The following is a 26918-nucleotide window of genomic DNA, read 5'->3' as shown; positions in this document are numbered from 1 at the left end:
TCAGTGCTTCTTCAGGCTGTAGGCCAGGCTGCCAGGGACCCTGGTGCCCTGCAGGGGCGGCGAGTTCCACACGGCAGAGCTGGTGCGCTTATGGTAGCGGGGTTTGCTCTTCTTGAAGATGTCCTCCAAGTCCAGTGGCAGAATGGTTCCGAAGAGCTCCAGAAGGTTCGGGGGGTGGTAGTACTGGTGGATGATGGCCTGGCTAAGCTGGGTGCCTGCAGGAGGACACCAAGGGCTGGGTCACTACCCTGGGGCTCCCCCTGCCCCCCACAGAGAGCCCTCGGCGCCCTCTCCACCTCAGCATTCCTTCACCTCCTGTCAAATCAGCTCCTCTCAGGGCCCTCCTCCAGCCGCCCCCCCCAACCAAACACGGATAACCTCTCACTGCGCGCTCCTACAGCTGCTCTCCAGCGACTCACGGGAGCCAGGCGCTCGGCTGAGGTCACTGCATGACCCCCTCATCCCCACAGCCACCTCGGAGGCAGGCCCTCTACCTGCCCCGGTTTACAAGGGTGAGATCTGCCCAGAGGCACACAGCTAGAGACTGGCAGAGCCGGGATTTGAAGACAAGTCCAGCTCCAGAACCAGAGCATCTGATGCCATCCTCGACTGCCTTGGTTGGCTACTCATCTCATCAGCACCACAGCCCCACGATGCCTGGTGCAGGCTGACACTGCCGGTGGCTCAGAGCCCGGCCAGCGAGGCTGAGGAGGACCCCGGGGGGGTCGGGAAGCAGAATGTGTGCCCGGCACTTGCCCTGCACCAGGCCTTCCTACGCTAACTCACTTCATCCTCGATAGCCCTTCTCAGCTGGGTGCTCTAAGCACCCCCATTCCACAGATGGGAAAACTGAGCGTGAGTTTAAGTAGGCTGGTAAAGGTCAAGGGCTCCCCGGCCACGCTGACCCCTGCCCGCTGCCACCTCCGGAATGACTGGACGTTAAGGAGACGAAGTCGGATTCTAGTCACTGTGGGGTTCAGATGAGGTGAAACTCAAAAAGCAAGCTCTCTTCCGTACAGCGCCGATCCCCTCCAGGGTTCTGGCCCTTCCTCCGGGGAGTGAGACTGCAGCCCGCCCCGCCCCCAGCTCGGCCAACTCCGTAAGGCAGCCGCTGCATGCACTGGCCCTGCTCACTCCCCGCAGGCCTTGCACCCAGGCCTGAGGTAGCACCTTCACACTTACCCACACTCCTGTTTAGAGGCCTGTAAGCTCAGCGTCCCATCCTGCTGGGCCTCAAGTACCCCCATCCCCGTCTCCAACTCCTCCCCCAGCTGGCTGGAACCCCTTGCTGCAGCTCTGTGCGCTGCTGAAACCCCACTACGCTTAGCTCTATTCCCACCCCCGGGCAGCATATTTAGGTCCCTGTGGCCTGCTGGGTGGGACTCCAAAGGGGCAGCCAGATAGAGTCTGAGGTGGAACACCCAGCACCACGCCCGCCAGCAGCCAGCTGAAATCTAATGCATCTGTTGAGAATGGAAGCGCCCAACGTCCAGGTCTGGTCCTCAGGTGAGCCCGCTGGCCACAGGGCGCCCACCCTTCCCCAGGCGTGTCCCGAGGCCCGATGCAGACGTGTCGGCCAACGACTCGAGCTGCCAGCCCATGGGTACAACGGGCTCCTGACCCCCGCAGCCGCTGAGCCACCCCCTCCAGGGCTCGAAGTCACAAGTGGGGACCCGGCTCTCCTGGGGAACTCCGGGCCCTGCACACCTCTGGCCCAGTTGGGGATGGGCTTCCGGGGATGGGCCTCGTCATCGGTGGAGTCATCGCTGTTCAGATCCATCCCGTAGTTATCCGGGTTGATCTTGGGGGGCGCCCTGTGTCCCTGTGGGGTCATTTGATACGAGGTACAAGCTGGAGACTGGAAAAGATGAACAAGGCCGTCAGCTGCCTGCCCTGCAGGCTGGCAGCTCCCGCCACTGAGGAGCATGGGGCTCTGGCCACCTCCCCTCATTTCACGGGAAAAAAGAGAAAGGTTCAGGGGTCGCTTTTTAATTTAAAAAAAAAAAAATCACACCATATACATGACTCCATGTCTTCCTTTTTCATGTGAAAGTATGTTGTAAACATCCTTCTAGGTTAGTGTGTCAGTGTGTGTCCTGTGACCCGCAGCAGGGCAGTTCACTGGGAACCCCACGATTTGTAATTTAACCATGTGGTTCAGCTAACTTCCAAGTTTTCAACATCTTAAACGGTGTTGCAATGAAAACCTTATATTACATTTTGTTTGTAACAGCATTAACAGCCTAAATGCTTGTCATCAGGGACTGGTTAAAGACCTTCTGGTACCACTAACTGGAACACAGCGGTCAAAAGTAAGAGATTTACAAGCGGTGAAACAGACAGACGATTAGGATACATTAAATGAAAGGAAAAACATGAGAAAACATCAAACTGCTAAATGGTATGTGTTGTGGACTAAATGTATCCCCCCAGTTCCCATGTTAAATCCTAACCCACGATGTGATGGTATTTGGAGGTGGGGCCTTCGGGAGGTACTCAGGTCATGAGGGCAGAGGCCTCATGAACGGGATTAGTTCCCTTAGAAAAGAGAGCTCCCTCTCCCCTTTGGCCATGTGAGGACACAGCGAGAAGATGGCCGTCTGTGAACCAGAGGAGGTTCTCATCAGACACTGGATCTGCCAGCGCCTTGACCCTGGACTTCCCAGCGTGTCTGTCGTTTAAGCCACTCAGTCTAGGGTAATTTGTTGTAGCAGCACGAACAGACTACGACAGTATGGGTAGTCTGTGCCCATTTAAAACTATGCATATGTGTGTGTGAGAGAAAGTGTGTGTATAAAATGTATTTACACGTAAAGTATAGAAAAATAGACACCAGACTTAGACTTTCCCTCTGGGGGTACCTTTCTTTTGCTTTATATTCTTTTATAAAGTTTAGTTTCTTTTCTTTTCTTCTTTTTTTTTTTACAACAAATTCTACTTTCAGAATAAGGAAGAAGATATATTTCAAAAATAGTTAAAAAAACAACTGTATGCTTCCACTTTCTTATGGTCCTAATACATACAACAGCCTGTGCCTCTGGCTACCGGGAAGAGAATAATGAGAGCCAGGGGGCCCTCTCCACCCTGATGCCTGGGCCTCACCTGCACGTCCACGGTCACGTTCAGGCTTTTGCCGGCCGCCGCGGCCTCTCTGGCTTTCTTCTCCTGCTCCTCCTGCAGCCGCTGCTCTGCCAGGCGCTGCTGTTCTTCCTGGGACCCGGCGGACGGCGGGATGTCACAGACCACGTGTGCGTTCTCCCCTCCCCCCCACCAACGCCGCGCAGCGAGGCAGCGAGGCAGGCAGGGCGGCTCCTGCACCAGGGCCCCTGGACCAGGCCTCCCAGCGCAAAGCTCAGGGCAGACCCTGTGGGAGCCACAGGCCCGGCTCCCCTTTACCTTTTTCTTCTTCTCCTCCAGTTCCCTCTGCAGCCGCTCCTTCTGTAGCCGCAGGGCCTTCTCCCTCTCCTGCAGCTCCCTGAGGACCGAGCAAGAGCCTGTCAGGGTGGGAAGCTGAGGCCCAGCCCCGTTCCACCCTTGCCAGGGAAGCCAGGACCCTGGCACATGCCGCAGAGGAGGGAATGGCAGGACGGGCATGCCAGCGAAGAGCCAGCAGCTGTGCTGGCGCCCAAGGGGCTAGGAGCGCTCAGCTGAGGGTCCGGGAGCATTCAGCCCCGAGGCCCGCCAAGCTGGGCCCCGCCCTCCACACCACTCAGGCCTCCGGGCCTCAGTCTTGCCTGCTGTGCAATGGGGAACATAACACCTTTCCTCCAGAGCTGCCACGAGAACAAAATGAGGTCATCTGAGCTACCGCCACTCGTCCTGACCCACAGGCCAACACCCGGCCCCAAGCCCGACACGAAGCAGGGAGGGGCCGTTCACGGCTCAGAGCCACCTGCACTTACTCGCTCATGACCCTGAACAGGTCACGGAACCTCTCTGGACCTGTGTCCCCCTCCGGGAAGTGGAGCAGCTGGTACCCACGCTGCAGGTGTCTTCAGGTGAGGATTAAACAAGGAAATGTGTGGAAAGCGTGTGGCTCGGTACCCGCCCAAGCTGCCAAACGTTATGACCGTCGCCACCCCCTGAAGCCCCTGGCGCTGCCCGACACACATCCAATTCTAAAGCTACATCAGCTGCCGCCCTCTGTCCCCCTCCCAGACTCCTGTCTCTGATTCTGCCCACAGGACCAGGGACCCCTTTGTGCCAAACAACACGATGGCCCTGACGCAGTCAGCCCGCTGGTTGTGACCCACCTCCTTCTCCACTGGGCCTGTAGCCACCCACAAAGACGGACACGGAAAAAAGTGCTGCCTGGTGTTTCCCAGTGGGTGGAAGCAGGAGAGAGGCCAGGCCTGGGCCTGGGCCCACCCGAGAGTGTACACGCACACAGGGGAGTCCGCATCTGCACACGGGCATAGGATCCCACATGTCTCCTGGCCAGTGGTGAAGAGGCTTACCCTCCTTGGCATTCCCAGGACCCAGCACAACCTGGCACAGGGACTGGCCTTGGATAAACGCTTGTGGAACTAAACGTGGAATTCTCGCCTATCGCAGAGACCACTGCCTCTGCGAGGGCTCATCTGCCACGGTCCCCAGCTGCGGGGAGGCGGGACAGTCTGGAAATGTTGGTGGGGGGGCAGCCCGAGTCATCACCAGCCCCAGAGGAGCACGCGCGGTGGGCACGAGCCAGGGGTGCCGAAGGCCCTGCAATGAATCACAGCACGTGGTGGCCTGACTCTGCCACCCAAAGGCCCTCAGTGGCTGCTGAGAAATGCTGGCTCGTCCTGCGGCCCCACCGCCCCCTCATGTCAGCTGAGAAAAGAATGAACCAAAGGGCTCAGCTCATCCGGCCGGAAGCAGAACAGAGACACGATCCTGAGCGACCCTGCCCGTTACTCCCTGAATCTCCAGCAGCCGACACACCGCGTCTGGAGCCAGGAACAAAGCCTGTCCTCCTTTTCCAAACTCCCGAGTGAAGGCGGGAGCTGCCTCTGGGTGACGGCTACATCTGTGTGTCAGCCACACACGCGCACAGGAGGACGGCTGATGTGACAGCGAGGCGCCACAGAGTCACCTGGGCGCCGGGCCTCCGCGACGCCTCACCTCTCGGCCTGCAGCCGCTCCAGCTCGCGCTGCTCCGCCAGCCTCTTGGCCTCGGCCGCCTTCCGCAGCCGCTCCTGCTCTTCCTCCCTCCTCCTCTGCAGCAGCTCCTGGTGGCGCCTCTCCTCCTCCTCCTGTGACCAGAGAGCAAGGTCAGGGTTCGCAGGCCAGCCCGGGCTGGAGAGGCAAGAGCGGGTCTGGGAGGGAGGAAGGGGGGGTGGGGGGAGGAGCGGCTGGCCGGAGGGCCTGTCCTTCCCAGAAGCTCCTCTCCCGTCAAGAACAGCAGGGGCCGACTTCCCTGGTGGCGCAGTGGTTGAGAATCCGTCTGCCAATGCAGGGGACACGGGTTCGAGCCCTGGTCCGGGAAGATCCCACATGCGCGGAGCAACTAAGCCTGTGCAGCACAACTACTGAGCCTGTGAGCCACAACTACTGAGCCCACACGCCACAACTACTGAGGCTGTGTGCCACAACTACTGAAGCCCATGCATCTAGACCCCATGCTCCACAACAAGAGAAGCCATCGCAATGAGAAGCCCGTGCACTGCAACGAAGAGTAGCCCCGCTCGCCGCAACTAGAGAAAGCCCGCGCAGCAAGAAGACCCAACGCAGCCAAAAATTTAAAGAAATAAATATAAATAAATTAAAAAAAAGAACAGCAGGGGCTGAGCCCAGGGACACCCCATACGAGGCTCCACCCACAAGGACCACGGCAACCGGCTTGAGGCGCGTCTTGCGACAACTTCTTTTGCTGCAGTGGCGGATTTAGTAGTTAAGGGTACAGACTGGACGGAGCCAAACTCGTGAGCTGGGTGACACGAGGCGAGTCACAGAAGCCTTCTGGCCTCGGTTTTACCCTCATTGATAAAATGGGGACAACAGTCACGCCCACGCCTCCTAAGACTGCTGAGTTTATACACATGACGCACTTAGAACAGTGCCTGGCACCATGTAAATACTCCATAAACTTTAGCCATTAGTCTTATAACCCCCTAATGGCAGATTTGTGTTCCCAGGAAGAGGTGGGCCCGTAATCTTAGAGGCAGAACGTTTAATCCTCGCAACAACCCTATCGAGTAGATATCACTGCTACCTGAAGGAACCAAAGCACAGAGAGGTCAAATAACCCACCCAGGGTCACACAGCTAACAGATGGCAGAACTGAGATTGGAAGTCTGGCTCCAGAGTCCGCGCACTTAACCCTCAAACTGCTGCCTCTACAGAAAACAAGGCGGGTCCCCGTCCCCGTCCCCACCTCCATGGCCTTTGTTAAACCTCCTTGTGAGGTCAAGGCAGCAAGGCCCACCAAGATCAACCCGACACAGGGGGTGAGCCCAGCGGTCCAGGGGCGCGGAGACAGTGCCGTCCTGCTGCGTGAGCCTGGCGTGCGTACCTGCTGTAGCCACCTGAGCCTCCGCGCCTCGTCCTCCTGCCTCCTGCGCGCCTCCACCTCCCCCATCTTCTTGGCCGCCGCCTTCTTCTTGGCCTTCTCCTCGGCCAGCCGCTCCTCCTTGGCCTGCGGAGCCCACCCACAGACGCCCATTGGAGCAGCCCCCCGCCACTCAGCCGTACAGGGTGGGGCCCAGTACGCAGCAGGGCAGATACTCCATGTCCCTGGGTCCCCGGCTAGCTCCCCACAGCCCGGGGGAGGGGGCACCCGGGACCCAGACCTGCCAGGAGCACAGGGCTGTGCTCGGTCCCGGGCAGACCTTCCACCCTCCACATGGCTCAGAACAGACCCCACGGACGGCCACGAGAGGGATATAGGGCATCAAACCCGTAACTTCCCGACGGGTCCAGTCCTAACCCTCGGGCCACCCAGTGTGACGGGCCTGGGTCCCGCCAGGGCACAGCCCGCGGAAGCTGCTACCCACAGCCCGAGGCCTGCACCTTCTCCGTCTTCTCGTCGATCTGAGCAAACTTCTGCTCGATCTGCTTCTTCTTCTCCTCCTTCATCTGCTCCACCCGTTCCCGGGCCTGCAGCACCTTACGGAGGCGCTCCTCACGCTTCCTGCGGGCACAGGGTGGTCACGGGGGCCCAGCAAGGCCGGGGGAGCCGGAGGGGGGGGGCGGGCACTTACAGCTTCACCTCCTCCAGCCGGCGCCGCTTGTCCTCCTCCACCTTCTGCCTGCGGAGCTGCTCGGCCTCCTCCTTCCGCCGCAGGTTCTCCAGGCGCTGCCGCTCCTTCTCCTGGGGGGGTGGCGGTGGGGGAGTGAGGGCAGCCCCGCGCTGGGCCAGGACGACCCCAAAGGCCTCCCAAGGGCCTGAGTCACGAGTGCCCTCACCTGAGCCCTGCCAAGGTGTGGGCGACACAAAAGTCAGGCTCAAGACTGGATGATTCAGATTGATCTGCTGAACCAACTAGTACTTTTCTCGTTTGTTTTTTTTTTTGCGGTACGCGGGCCTCTCACTGTTGTGGCCTCTCCCGTTGCGGAGCACAGGCTCCGGACGCGCAGGCTCAGCGGCCATGGCTCACGGGCCCAGCCGCTCCGCGGCATGTGGGATCTTCCCGGACCGGGGCACGAACCCGTGTCCCCTGCATCGGCAGGCGGACTCTCAACCACTGCGCCACCAGGGAAGCCCCCAACTAGTACTTTTAAAAAGTTGTTTTTGAAATTATTATATAGCCACATCACAAGAAGTTTGGAAAATAAAGGAAAAAAATGCCATCCCTAATCTACTTCACCAGCCTATAGTAACCTCTGTTAGCAGAGGTTATAACTATATAAAAAGTTATATTTGATAAAAGAGTTAAGAACGAGGGACCTCCCTGGTGGTGCAGTGGCTGAGAGTCCGCCTGCCAATGCAGGGGACACGGGTTCAAGCCCTGGTCCGGGAAGATCCCACACGCCGCGGAGCGGCTGGGCCCGCTCGCCACAACTACCGAGCCTGCGCTCTAGAGCCCGCGAGCCACAACTACTGACCCCGCGTGCCTAAAGCCTGTGCTCTGCAACAAGAGGAGCCATCGCAATGAGAAGCCCACGCACCGCAAGGAAGAGTAGCCCCTGCTCGCCACAAGTAGAAAATGCCCGCATGCAACAACAAAGACCCAACGCAGCCAAAAGTAATAATAATAAGAAAAAAAGAACCAGATTGGGAAGGGACAGAAAGGCAGCTTTGAAAGTTATGGTTAATGTTCTATTTAAGGGGGTGGATGGGTACACATGTGTTAATTTTTTATTATTATGCTTTATAACTTTTACGAGTGTATACACACACACACACACACACACACACACACACACACACAGTGTATCGACTCTTTCCTAACAGCTGAAAAAAAAAGAAAATACTGTCAAATGCTAACAGTGGTTACTATATAGGCTGGTGACACTGATTAGGGATGGCATTTTTTTCCCCTTCATTTTCCAAACTTCTTGTGATACGGCTACATACAAATTTCAAAAACAACTTTTTAAAAGTCCTACTTGCTTCAGCAGATCGATGCTGGTACCCTCCTCCTCCATAGGCCCAGAAAGCCCCAGGGGCATGGCCATAGCAGTAGGCAACCAGCAGGACAGGTGGGGCCTCCAAGCCCTCCCTGGCCAAGGACAAGACTGGTGCTTTACCAGTAACGGTCAGGGGATAAGGGTAGAGGCTGGGACCTGGACTAGAGGCCCACCCCTCACCCCAACCTGGCTCCCATTAGACACCACCTCTGGGCTAAGCCACCCATCGGCCTTACTGTCCATTGCTCCTTGGCCACTGACCTTGACTACAGATTTCCCACCTAGAAATCTGGCCCCGAGGTAATACCATCCTAAAGATGGAGAGAAGGGCTCTGGTTCTGGGTGAGATGGAGTAGACACTCCCATCTGTCTCTCCCACTACATGTGGCAGTATAACCTAACAGAATGCACGGAGCAGTTATTTGAGGCCTCTGCAAGGTAAACAGCCGCAGGCAGACTGGGGAAGGAGACCAAGCTTTGAAGCATCTCCGAACCAGCAATGAGCTGAATGCTTTTTTTTCCCTCCAGCCCTAACTCAGTGAAGCCTGAGACCCCAAAGAGATCACCGTGGTGCTGACGGAACTCCGGGAAGAGCCCTCTGGTTCTGACTCAAAACACTATGGTTTTTTCCCTCTTTTCTCCCTTCTCTCATGCTCTGGCCCACAAGCAATCCTGTGGCAACAGGGACAGCAGCAGTTACTGGAACCTGCAGAGTCAAAACTCAAGGAGGAGAACCTTCCATGCCACACTATGGAGCTGTGATCCCCAAATGCTGGGGATCACACTGTTGTGTGATCACACTGTTGCCTTTCTTTCTGTCTCCCAGCCGGAGGCCCTCCACGTGGTTAGGGGAGCACACAGCGGAGCAGAAGAACTAAGGCCCCAGCTTCCTGGCTGGGGGGCAGAAAGGGGGAGCCCCAGAGAAGAGGAAAGTACTGGATAGATTGAGAAAGTAATACCATAAGGTTTTTATGAACTCCTGGGCGCAGCACCAAACTGGAGATGTTTGGATTTGACCCGAACTATCACACCTGAAACTTTAAGAACTAAACTCACAGGTCACCTGCCAGATCCCAGACGGACCGCTGACTGGCACACCCACGACAGATCCAAAGAGCACTGTAAAGGCTTTGAAATCTGAATGGACATTGGAACCACAGGCCACAGAAAGCAGGTTGGAACCACAGCCAGAACCAGTGGGTTACTGCCAAAGCAAACTATCAACAGTCTCAATAAGATTTAACCAAGACCCAGAGTCTCCTAACATCATATTCAAAATGTGCAGGCTGCAATCCAGAATTACTAAGCATACAAGGACCAGGAAAATCTCAACTCCCACGGGAAAAGGCAATCAACAGACACCAATGCCAAGATGTCCGGTTGGAATTCTCTGACAAAAATGCCCCAACAAATAATCACAGCACTCTTAAGACAACTGGAAAAACAGAAAATCTCAGCAACTAGAAGATCTAAAGAAGCAGCAAATGGCGATTTGGAACTAAAAATACAATAACTGAAAAAAAAAATTCAGTGGACAGATCCAAGAGCAGAATGGAGAAAACATAAAGATAAATCAAAATTTAGCCAATCTAAACACAGAGAGAAAATATATGGAAGAAAAATTAACAGAGCCTGAGGGAACTGTGAGATGACAACAAAAGTTCTATGAGGACTTCCCTGGTGGCCTAGTGGTTAGGATTCTGGACTTTCACTGCGGTGGCCTGGGTTTAATCCCTGGTTGGGGAAGATCCCGCAAGCTGTGTGGTGTGGAAAAAAAAAAAAAAAGTCTACGAAATACTGAAAAATCCCCAAAACCTTGAAGAAATAATGGCTGAAGATGTCCAGCTATGCTGAAAGATAAAAATCTACAGATTCAAGAAGGTCATCAAAACCCAAACAGGATAAACCCAAGGAAACCCATGTGCAGCCACAAAAGAATCAAACTGCTAAAAACTTATTATTAAAACAAAGGAAAAAAAATTCTGAAAAGCAGGCACCAGAAGAAAAAAGACACATTATCTATCAGGGAGCAATGATTTGAATGACTGGGGATTTCTCATCAGAAAGTTTGGACGCCAGACGGAAGGAGCACATTTTAAGATTGCTAAAAGGAAAGAACTGTTAATCCGGAACTCTACCTATACGCAGTGAAAATATCCTTCAGAAATGAAGGGAAATAAACTTTCTCAAATAAAGGAAAACTAAAGAATTTGTTGCCAGCAGACTTCTCAAAGAATTGCTAAAGGAAGTTTTTCAGACAGAAGAGAAATAATACCAGAAGGAAAGGTGAAGCTTCAAGAATGAAGAACAGAAATGACAAATATCTGGGTAAATATCAAGACTTCTTTTCCTCTTGAGTTTCTTTAAAATGTTTGACAGTTGAAAACAAAAATTTTTCTGCTGGAGTCATCGATGTATGGAGATGGAATATGTAAGACAAGGATCACACACAGTGGGAAGTCAAAGCATCTATAGGTGGTAAGGTTTCTACATTCCAATTCAACTGATAAGATACTGATGCTTGGACTTCCCTGGTGGCGCAGTGGTTGAGAGTCCACCTGCCGATGCAGGGGACACGGGTTCGTGCCCCAGTCCGGGAAGATCCCACATGCCGCGAGCGGCAAGGCCCGTGAGCCATGGCTGCTGAACCTGCGCGTCCGGAGCCTGTGCTCCGCAACGGGAGAGGCCACAACAGTGAGAGGCCCGCGTAATGCAAAAAAAAAAAAAAAAAAAAAGATACTGATGCTAAAGTATGTAATGCCTCAAAACAACCATTAAAAACCCTAAAAATAATATAGTCCAAATCGCAAGAGACAAATTAAAATGGAATACTAAAAAATGTCAAGGGACCCCAAAAAAGGCAAGAAAGGGGAGACAGAAGAAAAAAACAAAGGTAACAGCCAATAATAATAAAACAGTAGACATAAATTGAAACATACCACTAAATATATCAAATAAGACACTGTTAGATTTTAAAAAGAAACAAAACCACCACCCTGACTCAACTATATGCTGTCTACAGGAAACTGAATTCAAGTGTAACGACTGAGTTCAGAAGCGTTATGCTGAGTAAGCCAATCTCAAGAGGTCACCTGTCGTATGATTACACTCATGTGACATTCTCAAAAAGACAAAACTACAGTGATGAAGAACAGGCGGTAGGGGTGGGGGAGGGAGTCTTGTGGGGTGATGGAACCGCTCTGCATCCCAACTGCTGTAGTGGTTACATAAACCTATGCTTTCACAAAGGATAGATTTCACTGTATGATAATTTTTAACATAAATTTTACTGTAAAATGTTTTTTAATATAATTTTTTTTTTTTTAAAGATGGAAAGAGAAATGGAGAGAGATGATCATGAGTCATAGAAGCCAAGCTGGGGTAGGAAGCCAGGCTGGAGGAGGATGCTGGCCTTTGGGAGGACCCCTCAGGGAGGGAGCAGGTGGCCTTGTGCTCTCCAAGCACACGAACCCAGGGAAACCCAGCAAGAGGCCACACTGCCCGCTGGCCTATGAGGAAAGCACCTGGGAAACAAAGGCCACGTGGCACCCAGAGCGCTCGCCACCCTCTCGTCCTGCCCCCAGATTCCTACTCTCAGCAGGGCTCCGCAAAACAGGCTTTTGTCCTGAAGCTTGACTATGAGGATTTCCCAGCCCAGGTCAGAGAATTTATCCTGTTGCACTGTGAATTTTATAGAAGAAAACAAGAGTTTCTTAGGTCGTAGAATCCGTGCTTCCTCTCTGCCCCAACCTTGGAAGGTGGGCTGCTCCCCAGGGGCCACCATCAAGCCCAAAGCAGAGGGTGGGAGGGATCCAAAAGCTTGTGCAGCCCCTTCTGCCTCCAGGGGTCTCAAATGAGCAGCCTCTCTGCCATCCATCAAACAACCCCTTCATGCCGATCCCCGTGCTGGGTGCTTGACACTCGCTACTGCTCCCTGCTTCATCCAATCTCCCTGAATGAACCTCTGTCTCCACACTTTGTAGCCAAGGAAATTTAGGCCCAAAGGTTAGGAAACCAGTCCAATGCCACAGCGACCTACCTAGGTAGGTCCCCTGGCCTCCTGAGGACTGTCCCACCCACACAGATGTCGCATGCAGGGACCTGGGCTCCCCAAAGCAGGAAAGGGCAGCTTCCTGAACCTCTTGGTCATTCCTGCAAGGCCCCGATCAGTCTGGGTGGGGCACAGGTAGTTCCTTGTAGGAGGAAAAAGTCCAAGGCTGGTTCACTGCTGTGGGCCCAGGTGCCTAGTAGGGCCCTGGCACAAAGACAGGTACATAAGAACCACACAGCCTGCTTGCTGGCATGTTGGATGACACGCCATGGCCCTGTCCACCCAGATGGGACCAGCCTTCTTGCAGGAGAGGCCAGTTCAGGACCTGCCTGTCCAGCTGCTGGGCAGCCTCTTGATCTGTCAAGCTCCACGGCAGTGCTCCTGGGGCCCTAAGACCCCTGGCTGGAGGCAGAAGCCCTCCAGGTAGGTGGCCTTCAAAGTGCCAGTGGACACTAAAGGACTCGGGGGATGCAACCTTGCAGCTGCTCGGGAGACCCTGGGAGCTGGGACTGTGGGCCGAGCAGGCCCCAGGCCCCCATGGCTCCTTGCACGCAGCCGGTGGTCCAGCTCAGCTCTGGGGTATCTGAGAAGAGAACAGCTTCTGTGGCCTTCTTTCTGGAGGATGGCACCGACAGTTCCACCGTTACCCAGCAGACCCAGATCTCCTTTCCCCGCTGCCCCACCCCTCAAGGCAGCAGCTTAGGTCTGCGATCCTGTAAATCTCGGTGGCCTGGGGTCAGAGATGCCTTGTCTATTCTCTTTGCAGCCCCAGACCCTGAGGGCAAGCCCGGCACCGCGGAGGTGGGAGGGACGTGGCTGGGGGGGAACACTGCAAGATGTGGCCCTGGTGACCCATTGCAGGTCACACCCCCTCTGCTTCCGCCTGCCTGAGGACCACACCCCCTCTCATCCTCCTGGGCAGGCTCTGCAGAGGGAGGACATCGGCCCCAGAACTGCAGGGCTGGCGGGCCAGCCAGCCAGCAACTCTAGCTCACCTCCCACCTCCCACCTCCCGGCCCCCTTAACGCTCCCACTGATGATGTTAGTGCCTCTACAAGTGCTGTCAGTTTTGCAGGGACAGGGCTACGGCGGGTAAGTGCTGGGTGGAGCTAGGTTACAGGACAGGGAAAGGCTTTACTTACGACAAAGCTGCACTGTGGAGGAGAGGAGACAAGGAAAAAGCCAAGAGTTAATGCCAGGTGGAGGGCATCCTGGAAAGCAGGCCGCCCTCCTGAAGACGCCAGTGAGTCTGCTTGGGGCCTGCGCCCTCTCCCAGCGCCACCACTCCTCTCACGTCACCCAGGCCTCATCCCCAAGTCAGCGTCCACGTGAGTCCCTCACCTTAACTACTCAGGCCGCCAGGAGGGAAAGGGGGCGGTGCCTGGGGATGGATGGCCACGGCGGTGGCCAGCCAGGCCAATTCTGCCACTTCCCAGCCCCGGATCCCAGACCCGGGAGGTCACCCTGAGCCGGCCGAGCCTCTAGGCTGCAGTGCAGAGCCCAAGGAGTCAGGACAGTCCCCAGATGTCGAGGTAGCCCAGGGCCACAGAGGCTCAAGCTGGTTCTTGACCAGTGCCAGGTCACATCCGCCTTGGCCCAGGCCCCCGCTGCTCCCAGCAGCCTGGGGACATGCTGCAGCCTTCAGCCAGGCTGCCCTCACCTTGGGGTCCACGCGCAGGGGAGTGTTGCGCTTCATGAAGGATTTCACGCTGCTGTGAGGGGTCGAGGTCGGGGTCATGAGCGTCTGGTTCCTCTGCACGGTGTGCAGGAAGGTCCGGAGGGGCCGCACCACCTGCAGAGGGACCAGGGTCAGAGCCCGTGGGCGGGGCAGGGGGCGGAGGGAGGGCAGACGCACACTCACCTTGCTGGCGGGACAGGGCGGGGAAGGGGTCTTGCTCCTGGGGGGCTGCAGCTCTTCATCCTCCAGCTGCTGTTCTTCATCCAGCTCATTCACGGCCTGCTTGTAGCTGCGCTTCCTCCTGCCGGCGTGCGGGCGCAGCAGTGTCACAGGGCCCGCCCTCGCGTCCCCCCCAGCGCCCCCTGTCACGCCCCAGAAAAGGTCCCCCTTGCGAATGGAACTGGGCCCAGCCCCCGGGACTCCAGATTGAAAGGCACTGCAGAGGTGGGGTCTCCCTGACCAACCCTCTGCCGCCCAGTCAGAGGAAGGGGAGTGACCAGTCCAAGGTCACACGGCCAGGACACAGGAGGATGGGGGTCTGGGATCCCGTGGCCCACCCCCAGGTCAGGCTCCTCCCACAGCCTGAAGCCACCTCTGTTATTAAGTGAGAGCGCCAGTCCCCACCCCTGCTGAGAGGACACGGAGGTCCCTGACCACACGCCCACCCTTCCCGAGGGAGGACTCAAGGTTCGTGCCCCTCTGGGCCCCTCAAAATGGTCGCCTGCACACGCCTTCCCGCATGCGAACCTGACACTCTGAGGCGGCTCCTTGGGGCCATCTGCTTGGTCAGTCTTGGCCTCTGTGGAGAAAGCGGTTTCAGGGGGGCGATCGGGAGAGCACGGAGGGGTCAGGGGAACGCGCCCACCGGCAGTGGCCGTGGCAGGGGCGAGGCTCTCTTCCCGGCAGACCCCAGGGTAGCCAGGAGCAGAAGCATCAGGCTTAGCACTGCCCGGCCGTGACCCCTCTGTGGACGCGCAGAGCTGGCACGCGGCCCGCAGCCCGCAGATCCCTCGCCCCCAGGCCTGGCCTCTGGGGCGAGAACAGCAGGACAGTCCCATCGAGGTGGCCCTAACCACGTCCCACCCACCTCTAACACTGAGAGCCGGGGGCAGAAACCTACACAAGCTGCAAGCTCTAACAGGCCCCTTGAGCGGCTTCGAAATCCCCCTCCTCCCGGCCCTTTCAGCTGGGGCTGGCACGGGGGCGGGGCCTCCTGAGCAGGGCCAACGTGTGGGGTGCGGGTCTGTACGTTTCAATTCGCCGCCAGGAGGAAGCGCCGATCTCTCCCCCGGCTCTCCAACACTCTTTACTCCAAAGGGTCCCGGCAGCCCCTGGGGCCTATGCGGCTGGCATGGCCATTGTGCTAACCCCGTCCAGCAGCTGGGGGAGCCGTGTGCAAGCTCTCACGGCTACGGTGCTCCTCCCACCAGGGAGATGCAGGCCAGGCCCCAGAGCCCACAGCTCTCACGCCCTTTAGCCAGGAGACCCACAGAGGAGAGAAGTGAGCCAGCGACAGAGACAGAACACGAGGCCAGGTGTTCACACCCCAGGACACAGTTCCTCCTATACCCCGGGGAGTGAGGCTCCAGGCCTTGACCTGGCACGTTCACAGTTAACGCCCCAATTCAGGTCCCACCCCCAGCTTCCCGCACCAACCAGCCATGGCCACCCAGTGGCACTCAGCAGTGGCTCCAGCCAAAAGGTGGGAGATGAAACGTGCAGACTCGAAGGAGATCGCTGCACCCTGGGTCTCACTTTCCCTCGGCCTATCAGCCCAGAAAACCGCGCTTGCCTCTCCTCCAAGAGAAAGTCAGGCCGAGGCTACCATGGCCTGCGTGGCCCTGACGATCTGTAGGTCAGGAGACTCACCCGGCCGCCCTTCAGAGGGCGTTCCCTGGCCGCCGGCTGCAGGCTGCGAGCCGGGCGTGCTAATGGCGATCTTGGTGGTACTGCGGAGCTGCAAGGCGCTGCCACTGTTCTTGGGGACCTAAGGGAAGAGCCATGGCTTTAGGGGTCTGCACGTGGGACTCGCAGGCCCGCCCCTCCCTGGCCTGCCCATCTCACCTCCGGCTCAGCTGCCTCCTCTGGCTCAGCTTCCTCGCTGGGCTCCTCCGCCGTGGGGCTGGAAGCAGAGCAGGGGGCACTGTGGGAGCCGTCCAGCCCAAGCCTCCCCGCAGAAGCCCCTCCCCTACGCCCTAGGGTAGCGACCTAGGAGGGACGGGAGGATGGGCAGCCGGAGCCAGTGGCCCCGTGGTTTAAGTCTGCGGCCTGGGCAGACGAGCAGTGCCGGCTTCTGAATTTGGCTTCGCTTGTATTCCACCAAGGCCTTGATTCGGGAGGTCGGCCCTTTCCCAGCTCCGTCTCGACCCTTTGGGCCTGAATGAGCCACGTCTCTTTTGAGGCCCGTTCTCCATTCTCCGCCGGCAAAGTCACCGGTCTCCCCGTCCCAAGCACTGCCCCTCTGCTCCAGAGCAGGGAGGCGTGGTGGTGGTGGAATAGTTTTAGTGACGGCAGGACGTGGCCTCCAGGAAAAGGAGCGCTGGCTCAAAGCAGTGCTGGGGTGTAAGCCTGGAGCAGGAAGCACCCCACCAACCCCCATGCCACCCACCCCAGTCTGAACTGGCTCCTCAAGGCTGCACTGGCTCATCCACAGTCCTCTGGATTTGACAAAGCAATGAAGCCCAGGCCCCAGGGTAAGGCTTGGAGGGGTCAAGGCGAGGCCAGGACTGACAAGCGATGTTGACAAGCAATTCGGGAAGACCTGACACCCGGGTGGCACTGCCTGGTAAGACTGGGGCAGGGGCAGGGGGCAGCGGGGGACAGCCCAGGGGCAGTCCCTGTGATGAGGGAAGGCTCGAGCACAGGAAACGCCTCCACCTGTGGGGCTTACCTAGAAAGGGCCCCCCGTGTGCCCTGCCCAGCCCTGGGAAGGTCCCCAAGCCCTGGAACTGAACTCACCTCACTTTCTGAGGCACCTCGACATTCAGGAGCCTCTCCAGGTAACTGTGGCCTGACAGGAAAACAAAGGAACAAGAGATGCCCTCAGAATCAGCCAGGTGCCCCTCCAAGAGGTCCAGGGAACCAGGTTCTGACGGGGGCTCCACCACTTCTCATCTGCAGCCAGACCCTCTCCACCTGCAGACCCCTCCTTTCACTAGACATAGACCCTCTTGACCCCGCAGACCTCTCCTCCTTCCCTGGGTGCAGATCCCTGCCGTCAGCACTCCCTCGACTCCTAACACCCTCAACAGAGCTGCTGGCTTGAAGTCTCCTGCTACCCCCTAGAGGGTAACATGCCCATCTGAGGGCGCGTCTTGGCTCCTTCACTGGGTTGGGAGTATCCTGGGAAGAGGGACGATGTCCAGCTCTGAGCCTCCAACTCCCAGCCCAGGCCAACACAAAGCAGCTTATTCATTCAACAAACATACGTCGAGGGTCTATACCATGCACAGGTCCTGGGGACCCAATGGAGAGCAAACCAGACTGGGCCACGACCTGGTCTAGATAATCATCAGATAATCCTGTAACCAACATGTGACATGTGCCATGACGGAAACAGCAGAGGACATGAAAAGCCTATAATGGGAAGCTGAGCTGGTCTGGAGGCTGGGACGTAAAGGATAAGAAGGTAAGAAGGTCGCAAAGGAGTAAGGGGAGGGAGGAGGATGTCCTGGACAGTGGTTCTCAAAGTGTACAGTGGTTCTCAAAGTGTACTCTGGGGTTCTTGAAGCCGAGTGCCCAAGAGGACCCTTTTGGGGGACCCACGAGGTCCTAACTATTTCCACCATAACACCAAAATGTTATCTTCCCTTTTCATGGTGTTGAGATTTGCCCTGAGAGAGTGAAAGCAATGGAGGTAAAGTACGAAGCCTGGGTACCAAACTGCACCCCACACTCGGGACGGAAACGTCTGGTTTCACTTAAGAATGTCCTTGGTGAAGGAATGACAACTATTAATTTTATTAAATCTAAACTTAAGTACATGTCTTTCTAATACACTATGTGATAAAGTAGGAAGTATGCAAAAATGCCCTTGGGCTGCATAGCCAAGTCTCTGAAAAGCAAGGGGGTCTGAGGTCTCAGCTGAACTGGCCCCTTTTTTAACGGAATGCTGTTTTTAAGTCAAAGGACAACTGACAAACTATGGCTAATCGAGCTTGGGTATTTGGCAGACATGTTCTTAAAAATGAACAAAGGGGGCTTCCCTGGTGGCGCAGTGGTTGGGAGTCCGACTGCCGATGCAGGGGACGCGGGTTCGTGCCCCAGTCCGGGAGGATCCCACATGCCGCGGAGCGGCTGGGCCCGTGAGCCATGGCCGCTGGGCCTGCGCGTCCAGAGCCTGTGCTCTGCAACGGGGGAGGCCACAGCAGTGAGAGGCTCACATACCGCAAAAAAAAAAAAAAAAAAAGAACAAAGGGAGTCTGTCCCTTCAAATAAAACGAACAGTATTTGTTGCCAAGAATAAAAAACTGAGCCCACAAAAAAGCCAAAAATAGAATTTTGGACCTTGTATCCACCACCATGAACTTCATAGCTTCCCAGTACCTAAAGATGTTTCTGATGAGACCAGAAAGCAAATGTGCTCCTTTAAAAAAATACATAATGAAGTGTGTCGACATCTGGAAGATGTGCGTAACGCCACATATTTGTGAGTACGCACACATTATCTGGGAAAAAAAAAGAATATGTGCCATTATCTGAAAAGGCTTCTAAAGCACTCTGCCCTCTTCCAACTACGTATCTGTGTAAGGCCAGATTTTCTTCATATACTTGAACCCAAGCAACACAATGCAACAGAGTGAATGCAGAACCCAGCTGTCTTCTTTTAAGCCACACATGGATGGGATCTGCAAACTGCAGAATAACGCCAGTCTCCTCATCACATTTTTGTTTGGAAAACAGTTATTTTTTCTTAAAAAAAAAAACCCAACAAAAATAAACACAACTAACCTTAACAGGTAATTGGCTTGTTATTTTTATATTAAAGTATTAAATAATACTTTTAATATCAAAACAGTAAGTAGTATTAATATAAAAAATAAAATATTAATGAATATTAAGAATTTTTTAATCCTTCAAGTTAATTTCTAATACAGTAACTGTCAATAGATAGCGTCCTCATAATCAAAAGCTCTTTGGGGTCCTCAATAATTTTGAAGTCTGGAAGCAGGGGCTGAGGCCAAAAGTTGAGAGGTGCCAGTCTAGGCAGAAGGAACAGCATCTGCAAAGGCCATGAGGCAGGAAAGAGCAGGCTTTGCTGGGCACAGAAGAAGCCTGGCTCGGCTGGAGCATCTGGGCCACAGGTGCGTGGCCAGAGGTTTAAGGCTGAGGGAGCCGAGGCCGGAAGCAGGGACCTTCCTGGGGTGAGGCAGGCAGGCCTGGAGGTGTGGGAGGGCCAGCTCCCACCTGAGGGGTCTGTAGCCAAGAGACAGCTCACATCCCCTGCCTCCCATCCCAGCTCAGGGCTCGCTGATGAGGGGGCAGAAGGGTGAGAAGATGCCCATGTGACCGCACAACTATTCCACCAGCGCAAAGACTGCTCTGGAATGTTAAGTGCCACCTGCATGCCATTCAGGCTTCAGAACAGGTCTGGGGGCAGGGAGGAGGCCTGGAAGGGGGTCGAGGGGCACCACACTGGCTCCAGAGGCTCCCCCGAGGCCCCAGGCCTGTTATGGGCGTCACTGGCGGTCCTCTCTCCCCGGCTCACCTCCCCGCTCCCCTGCTGCAGGTGCTTCCTTCCCCTCCCACAGTAACAAGTTACACTCAAATCCTGATATCAAGGGCTGCTTCTGGGGTAACCCAAACTAAAATCCAACCTCTGAGTTGCCTACCCAGCCAAGCCCCAGGGCCTGGGTGTCAGGAAGGCCTCCAGGAAGCCCCCTCTCCCCTCCCTGCTCCACACCCTTGAGCGCCCCGGAGGGTCACCCAAGCCACACCTCCACTGAGCTTCAGGGACCCAGGCCGTCTGCAGTTTTATCATCCAGTTTTGTTTTGATTTAGATGGACTGAGCTGTACCATAGCCAAGCACTAAGATGGGTCCTCTACCCACATTCAAGGCAGGTGTTCTTACCATTTAACACATGGGGAAACTGAGGTTCGGAGAAGGGTGTGCCCCAGGCCCCCCAGGCTCTGTGTGACTCCAAGGCTTAACGACTGTGTTTGACTGTCTTCCTTCCACCGGACTGGGTCAAAGGCGAATCAAATCAGAAGCCCACCCGTGTGCAGGGCAGGGGGCCGAGCACACTGACTGGCTTAAGAAGAGCTTCTGGATGTCTGACCAGAAGCATGGGGAGGGCCTCTAGGGTCTCTCCCCAAACCTCCCTCTAGAGTTCCAGGCTTGCCCGCCCCCTTGGGCCCCTGCCCAGGATCAGATTCACACCTGAGGAAATCTCCAAGGCAGGGCAGAATCACTGGGGCCCTTCTGAGAATCCAAAAATGAACAGTGTGCCAGACCGCATGTCTGCACAGGCCCCCGACTGTGTGTCCTTGAGCCCCAGGCCCTGGAGTAAACCCTTCCCCAGGCGGGGAAGAAACCGGGCCCAGGGAGGTGTCCTCACCTGCCTGACAAGCCCGCCCTGTGGCTTTCCACCTGGCCTCCTCAGCAAGCGGCCACCATCCCAGAAGGGACGAAACATGTGGGGCTCTTCCCAATTTACAGACTCGGTAGCCTCCTTAAGCCTCAGTTTAAATGTACAGCTGGGGCCAGACCAAACAGTTACGTTAACAGGAGGTGGCCCACAAACATGGTGAATCTAAGCGAGCCTCCACAGGAAGGAAGGGGAACACGCGGGCCCTGGGGAAGAGGCCCAGGTTCAAGCTCAGCATGGCATTAACCGCAGGGACACTGCGGCCAACGGCCCCGGACCTCAGTTTCCTCATTTGTAAAACAAGAGCGTTGGACCAGATCTGCCCTGTCCAACGTGGTAGCCACTAGGTACGTGCGGCAACTTAAATCTGAACTATGTAAAATGTAATAAAACTAAAAATTCAGTTCCTCGATCAAACGAGCCACATTCTGAGGGCTCAACAGCCATTCGTGGCTAGCTAGTGGCTACAGTATAGGACGGCACAGATCTGCAACACTTACACCACCGCAGAAAGTTCTGTGGACAGCTCCTTGCTAAATGGTCCCCAGAGCCCCTCTGGCTGAGCCAGGCATGAAGGACCACCCTCCGCAGCCTTGCCCAGAGCTGAGCCCCAGACTCACAGATGATGCGGGCGGAGGCGGCCGGCTCTTTGGTGGCCTTCCTGGCAATCCTTCTGCTTGATCTTCGGACGGTGCTCTCCTCTTTGGAAACCAGGGAGTAATTCTGGGCCAGCGAGACCTGGGGACCCGGGGAGGACGGGGCGATCAGGCTGCGCCGCACTGACCTGCGGTCCACACGGGAGCCCGTGGGTGTGGAGAAGTTATCCGGCAGGATGGGAGCCAGCACCCGCTCCCGCCACGGGGAGGCCGGAGAGCTGGGCGAGTCCTGCGGGCCTGGGGAGGTCGCGGCAATCCTGAGCTTGGAGGCGGACCTTCCTGCTCCAACCCCTCGGCCCTTGGGGTCCTGGGGTGTAGTTATCAAGGAGCTCACGGTGACAGCCTCCAGTCTCCCGGCCTCTGGCTTCTGGGGTGTAGAGTCCTCCTCCGAGGTCAAGGTGATCTGGGAGGCCAGAGCAGCGGCCGGAGCCGGGGTGGGGGGTGGAGCCTGGGCAGACTGGAGCTGGCTGAGGTGCTGCTCAGCGCTCCGGCGCTCGCTGATGCCAATCTCCACCATGGGTACCAGCTGGCACTGGGCCGGGCTCTCCTTGGGCTTCTCGGTCAGCACCGGGGGAGACTCAGGGGTGGGCGAAGGCGTGGCTGCCGTGGAGGTTGCTGCCGCTGCGGCCGCAGCACGGGTCACCCGCCGCAGGACGGAGCCGTTCTCCCCCACCACTGTGGCCAGCTTCTCCACCTTGTCCTTGCTGCGGAGGCGCCGGAAGCTCTGATGGCTGCTCCGCGTCTTTCTGCGGGACAACCTGCTGGAGGAGGTGGAGCAGAAGCTGAGATGACCCAGCAGGGCGGGGAGGCTCCCCAAAATTCCAGCTGCAGGCACCGGCCTCCCCAGGAGCCGCCAGCTCAAGTGGAGTCTGAAGCGGAGGGCTAGGAGGCAGAAGACCGGGGTTCTGGTCCAGGCTCTGCTGCCTCTAGCCGTGACACCCCGGCTGCCCCTCTCTGGGCCTCAGTCTCCCTATCTGTAAATTGGGATGATGCCTGTCCTCTCAGAACCACTGGGAAGATTAAACTCCCCTAAACCTCCCACTGACCGGGGTCACACTGGGCCAAACACCTTGCTGGAGGCATTGCTCATGCTGTCGCCTAAACCACCAGACAGCCCTGAGAGGCAGGGACCATTATCCTCACTTTAGACTCCAGAAACTTGAGGCTTAGAGACGTGGAAAATTAACCCAAGGACATACAGTTGCTAAGGGGCAGAGCTGGGGTGTGCACCCAAGACCACCTGACCCCCAAGACCCAGCCTCTTTCCCCTGGTACTCTGCAGCCCATGGTCGTTACCAGGGTAGTTATAACCAGCACAGCAACAGGGGGTTAGGGAACAGCGCCCGGTCTACACCTCTGGTCACTCTCCCCCAAGCAGAAGGTCAGGTTCTCTTGCTTCTCCTACCTCTGGAAGGAGAGGCTCAGATCAAACACCATCCCCACCTCCAACACACACAAGCTCTGGACTCCACGGCCTCGGGTCACGCTTCATTTCCCCTGGGCGGCTCCTCATGTCAGTTAATACCTGCGAATCAAGCTCTCCACGTGGGCCCCAAGCCTCCGGCCCCTCCTACCTTCTCCGGACGGGGTCTCTGTTTTCATCCTGAACATAAGAAATCCGTCTCTTTTTCCGTCGGTTCTTCTGAGAAGGTGTTTTGGGCATCAGCTCGGGCTCCTTGCTGAATTCTCTGTTTGGTACAAAGAGGGTGATGTTCGAGGCTGCCTGGAAACCATGGGTCCCCCTTCCCCACCCAGCCCGACCCTTGCCCCCTTCCTGGCAGTGCCTGGTCAAGCTGGGGTGACCAGCACCAAGCGAGCTCTCCAAGGCTGCACGTGAGTCACCGCAGGCACTCAGGGCTCCGCCCCCCCCAGACATGGCAGGGGAGCAAGGTTGCCAGGCAGCCCCACCCTCTGAGGTGCAGCCCAGCACTTCTCCCCCTGCTTCCCATCACCCTAGCCCTGAGCATCCCGCGCACTCAGCAGGGACTGCTGGCAGCCTGTCTGTTCTGCCTGTCAGGTGGGGAAGCGGCCCCCGCTGGGGCCTCCGGCAGCCCCGGGTCCGTCCCTCCCGCACCTGGTGAACATGCGCTCGGCCTCCTCCTCGATCTCCTCCAGCCACACCATGTCCTTATTGTCCACGTTGCAGACAAACTCCAAGAGCTTCTGGTCACAGAGCTCCAGCAGGTGAATGGGCCCTGGGGCTGTCGTCCCCATGATGGCTCTGTCTGGAGAAAGCAGAGATAAGAGGCATGAGGGCTCAGGGCTGGAATCTTCACACTCTTCAATGCCGCCCCATCCCCACCCCACACAGCACGTTGTCCCCAGAAGCCCACAATGACCAGCCAATTGTGGTGTCAATGGATCTCCTTACAAATGGCTGTCTCTGGGGCTTAAAATGACAGGGCACGGCCAACTGCCTTCCTGGATCAGGAGAAACTGTGGTCCCACCAGGTAGGACCCCTTGACCTGCCCAAAGGCCTGCTCTTACCCTCTGAAGGGCTCCTCTCCTACTGTCGGAGGGTGAGTTACCCACGAGCAGACCCCAGGCATCAGGCCAGAGAACATCAAATCCAACTGCCTCTTCGGGAGGCCAGTGGCTGGAAGGGGTTCTGCGTCCCAAAGTAGTGGGTAAGAAAGCGGGGTCTACAGACAGGCTCTTCTCTAAGGGGCCCCTACAACCCTCTCCCTTGAGCTGAAATGCCCTTGAGACGCATGAGGGAGCACGAGGGGAGCGGATAAGCAATGTCTTGTTTTTAGGAAAACTTGTCTAGAAATATCAGGCAGTGGAAAATACAAAATTAGTTTTCTCTTAATTTCCTTTAAAAAAAATTTTTATTGAAGTATAGTTGATTTACCATGCTGTGTTAGTTTCAGGTGTATGGCAAAGTGATTCAGTTATACATATATATTTATTGTTTTTAAGATTCTTTTTTATTACAGGTTATTACAAGATATTGAGCACAATTCCCTGTGCTATACAGTAGGTTATCTATTTTATATATAGCAGTGTGTATATCTTAATCCCAAACTCCTAATTTATCCCTTCCCCCTCTTCCCCCTTGGTAACTATATTTGTTCTATGTCTTCACTTAATTTCTTAAAAAACTAGGAACTCGAAAAAGCAAACAAATAAACAAACAAAAACAAAAAAACAACTGGCAACTCAGATATTCTCCTCAAAACTCAGTTATAAAATCATCACCAAAGCCCCAGGCAAGGAAGAAGTGTTCTATTCTGGTCATAGCAGGGGCTCAATAAATATCCCGACTGGTAGAGTGAATGAAAGAACAAATGAATGGGTGACAGTCGTTAGCCACAATAACAGACTGCATGTCTCATGCCATGGCAGTAACCCACCACCCTGATCTACAACTTCAAAACCAAGAACCACGCATAGCTCAGCCTCCCACCTGAGATGGGAACTCCTGGAAGGAGGGGCTCAGTCACCCCTTACAGAGCTTAATGCCAGGTCCTGTTGCAGCCTCACAGGACTTCCTGGGGGCTGATTTCCAGGGCACACGAGCCTTTGTTCCTTGAGCAAGCTCTGCCCTCTGTCTGGAACCTTCTGTCTCCTATTTTGTGCAGCTCATTCCTCAGCACTTGGCTCTCAGCAACTCAGGGAGGACCTGACCACCAGCTACCATCCTATCCATCAATTTCAATTCTCCGCATGGCACTTGGGTGACTGTATCTGTTTGCTTGCTGCCTGTCTCTGACCACTAAGCGTTTGTTCCCTGAGGACAAGCCTTTGTCTGTCTTGCTCGCAGCTTTGAAAGCCCAGAGTATGGCACAGTGCCTGGCACAAAAGGGATACTTGTTAAATGAATTCATCCATCTATCAACTCTATACCTAGAAATAAACATTCTACAGGTACTCCCACCCCAACACATACACACGTACAGGGACACCAAATGAACTCATTCTACACAGGTTAGGGCATGCCTTACTCATCCAAAGGCCTACTCCTAGATGCCAAAGGCAGCACTCATCGGGGCAGGGCCAATCGGGCAGGACGGCAGAGGCTTTGGGCAGAGACAGCTCTGCAGCCAGCCAGTCACCGACACAGCCTCTCGGCTGCCATCCTTCTGGATCCCCCCAGTCCCTCTGTCCCAGAGCTCAGCCCTGGCTAAGGGCAGGAACCCAGTTTGAGGCTAGGAAAGAGAAAAATGTTAAAGGACGACAAAACATTTTGTTGCTATGGAAATCAACAACTTGCTTTTTTTTTTAAAGTATTTGTTCAAAATGGCAAAATGGGCGAAAGCTTCTTTCACAAAGTGCAAAAAGGTGTTTGGGCTTCTTCCATGAGGAAGTTTGTTTTCAGCAGCCTCAGCCTGGGTATTTAGAAAGGGTCATTGTCATTAGATCAGAGGTGACCCTGTGAAAGGAGGGATCAGTGTAAGAATGAGGGTCCTGGGAAAAGCAGCAAAAATCTCTTCAGCCCCTGCAAGAACCTGGGCACAAACCCAGAGCACCCTACATCCCACCAAGGGCGAAGGCTGCTTGTTCATTTTCGTCTCCCAATACTTCTCTCACATCATACACCAGACGAGGGCCCCACGGCCCTCCTTCACAATACCTGTTCTTTTGAGGGTGCAGGAAGTCGGGCACCTAACTGTGACCTCGCCTCAGCAAAGAAGGGTCACAACAGTTGCTTTCTTTAAAGAGTCCTACTCCGTGCTTGGACGGAGCATCGTCTCATTGAATTCTCACCACAACCTCAAGGAGACCCTCGTGCAGATGAGCAAATCGAGGCAAAGAGAAGTTAAGTCAAGGGCAAGGCCTGGATGTAAATTGTGCTCTTAACCACAAGCTTTGCCGCCTACTCCATTTCAACCTCGGGAAGGCAGGGGCCAAGTTCTGGCTCTGGGCGCCCCAGAGAAGGCCACTGTCAGTGAACGTGCTTGGGAAATGACAAGATCAGGGGTAGCAGTGGACTCGAGAAATGGTCACTTTAAAATGTTGCTCAGCCGATGGGGCAGGTGTTGAGCGAGAGTTAACTGTACAGAAATGCCATCTGGCATAATTCCGTCACACAACCCGGTCGGTGTGCGCTTCCTGCGCGTCCAGATCAACAAAGGGCCTCCTGGGCACAAAAGAAGGTGCTAGGCACCGGGAGGGGGAAGGGACGGGGTTATTCTCTAGGATGGAGGGTGGGGGTCATCTCTGGCCCCAGGACCAAGGCAGGTCACCTCGTCACTTGGAAGAGGTGATCCATCCACTGCCAGGCCGCAACGGGGGGTAGAGGGTCACGCCCCCGGTCCGGGGCTGGAGGAAGGGGTAACAAATCGCTAACTACCCCCCCACTCCCGCCGGCCGCCCGCGCGCACTCACTCGACTGCACCGCGTCTCCTAAGTGCTGCTCCGATCCAAGTCCGACGACCTTCCCAGCACAAA

The 26918-nt window shown here is 55.7% G+C and overlaps 1 protein-coding gene across 1 annotated transcript; it reads right to left on the bottom strand.

Annotated features, from left to right (window-relative positions):
- Nucleotides 1–26918, bottom strand: INCENP (inner centromere protein; the record flags this gene model as incomplete). Its single annotated transcript, XM_082844048.1, has 19 exons — nt 26856–26918; nt 23598–23748; nt 23098–23211; nt 21488–22281; nt 17238–17289; nt 16344–16401; nt 16149–16266; nt 15027–15078; nt 14463–14580; nt 14262–14393; nt 13744–13755; nt 7182–7291; nt 6991–7111; nt 6494–6616; nt 5104–5234; nt 3397–3475; nt 3103–3210; nt 1708–1858; nt 1–215 (listed from the first exon to the last, which is right to left on the bottom strand). The coding sequence occupies exons 2-19, from the start codon at nt 23735–23737 to the stop codon at nt 1–3; spliced, it is 2628 nt and encodes an 875-aa protein (XP_082700174.1). The 5' UTR covers nt 23738–23748; nt 26856–26918.

The sequence above is a fragment of the Leucopleurus acutus genome (assembly GCF_964270905.1).
Source record: "Leucopleurus acutus genome assembly, chromosome: 8".
Classification (NCBI taxonomy): Eukaryota; Metazoa; Chordata; class Mammalia; order Artiodactyla; family Delphinidae; genus Leucopleurus; species Leucopleurus acutus.
The sequence above is the reverse complement of the archived record's forward strand: the minus strand, read 5'-3'. Positions and strand labels throughout refer to the sequence as shown.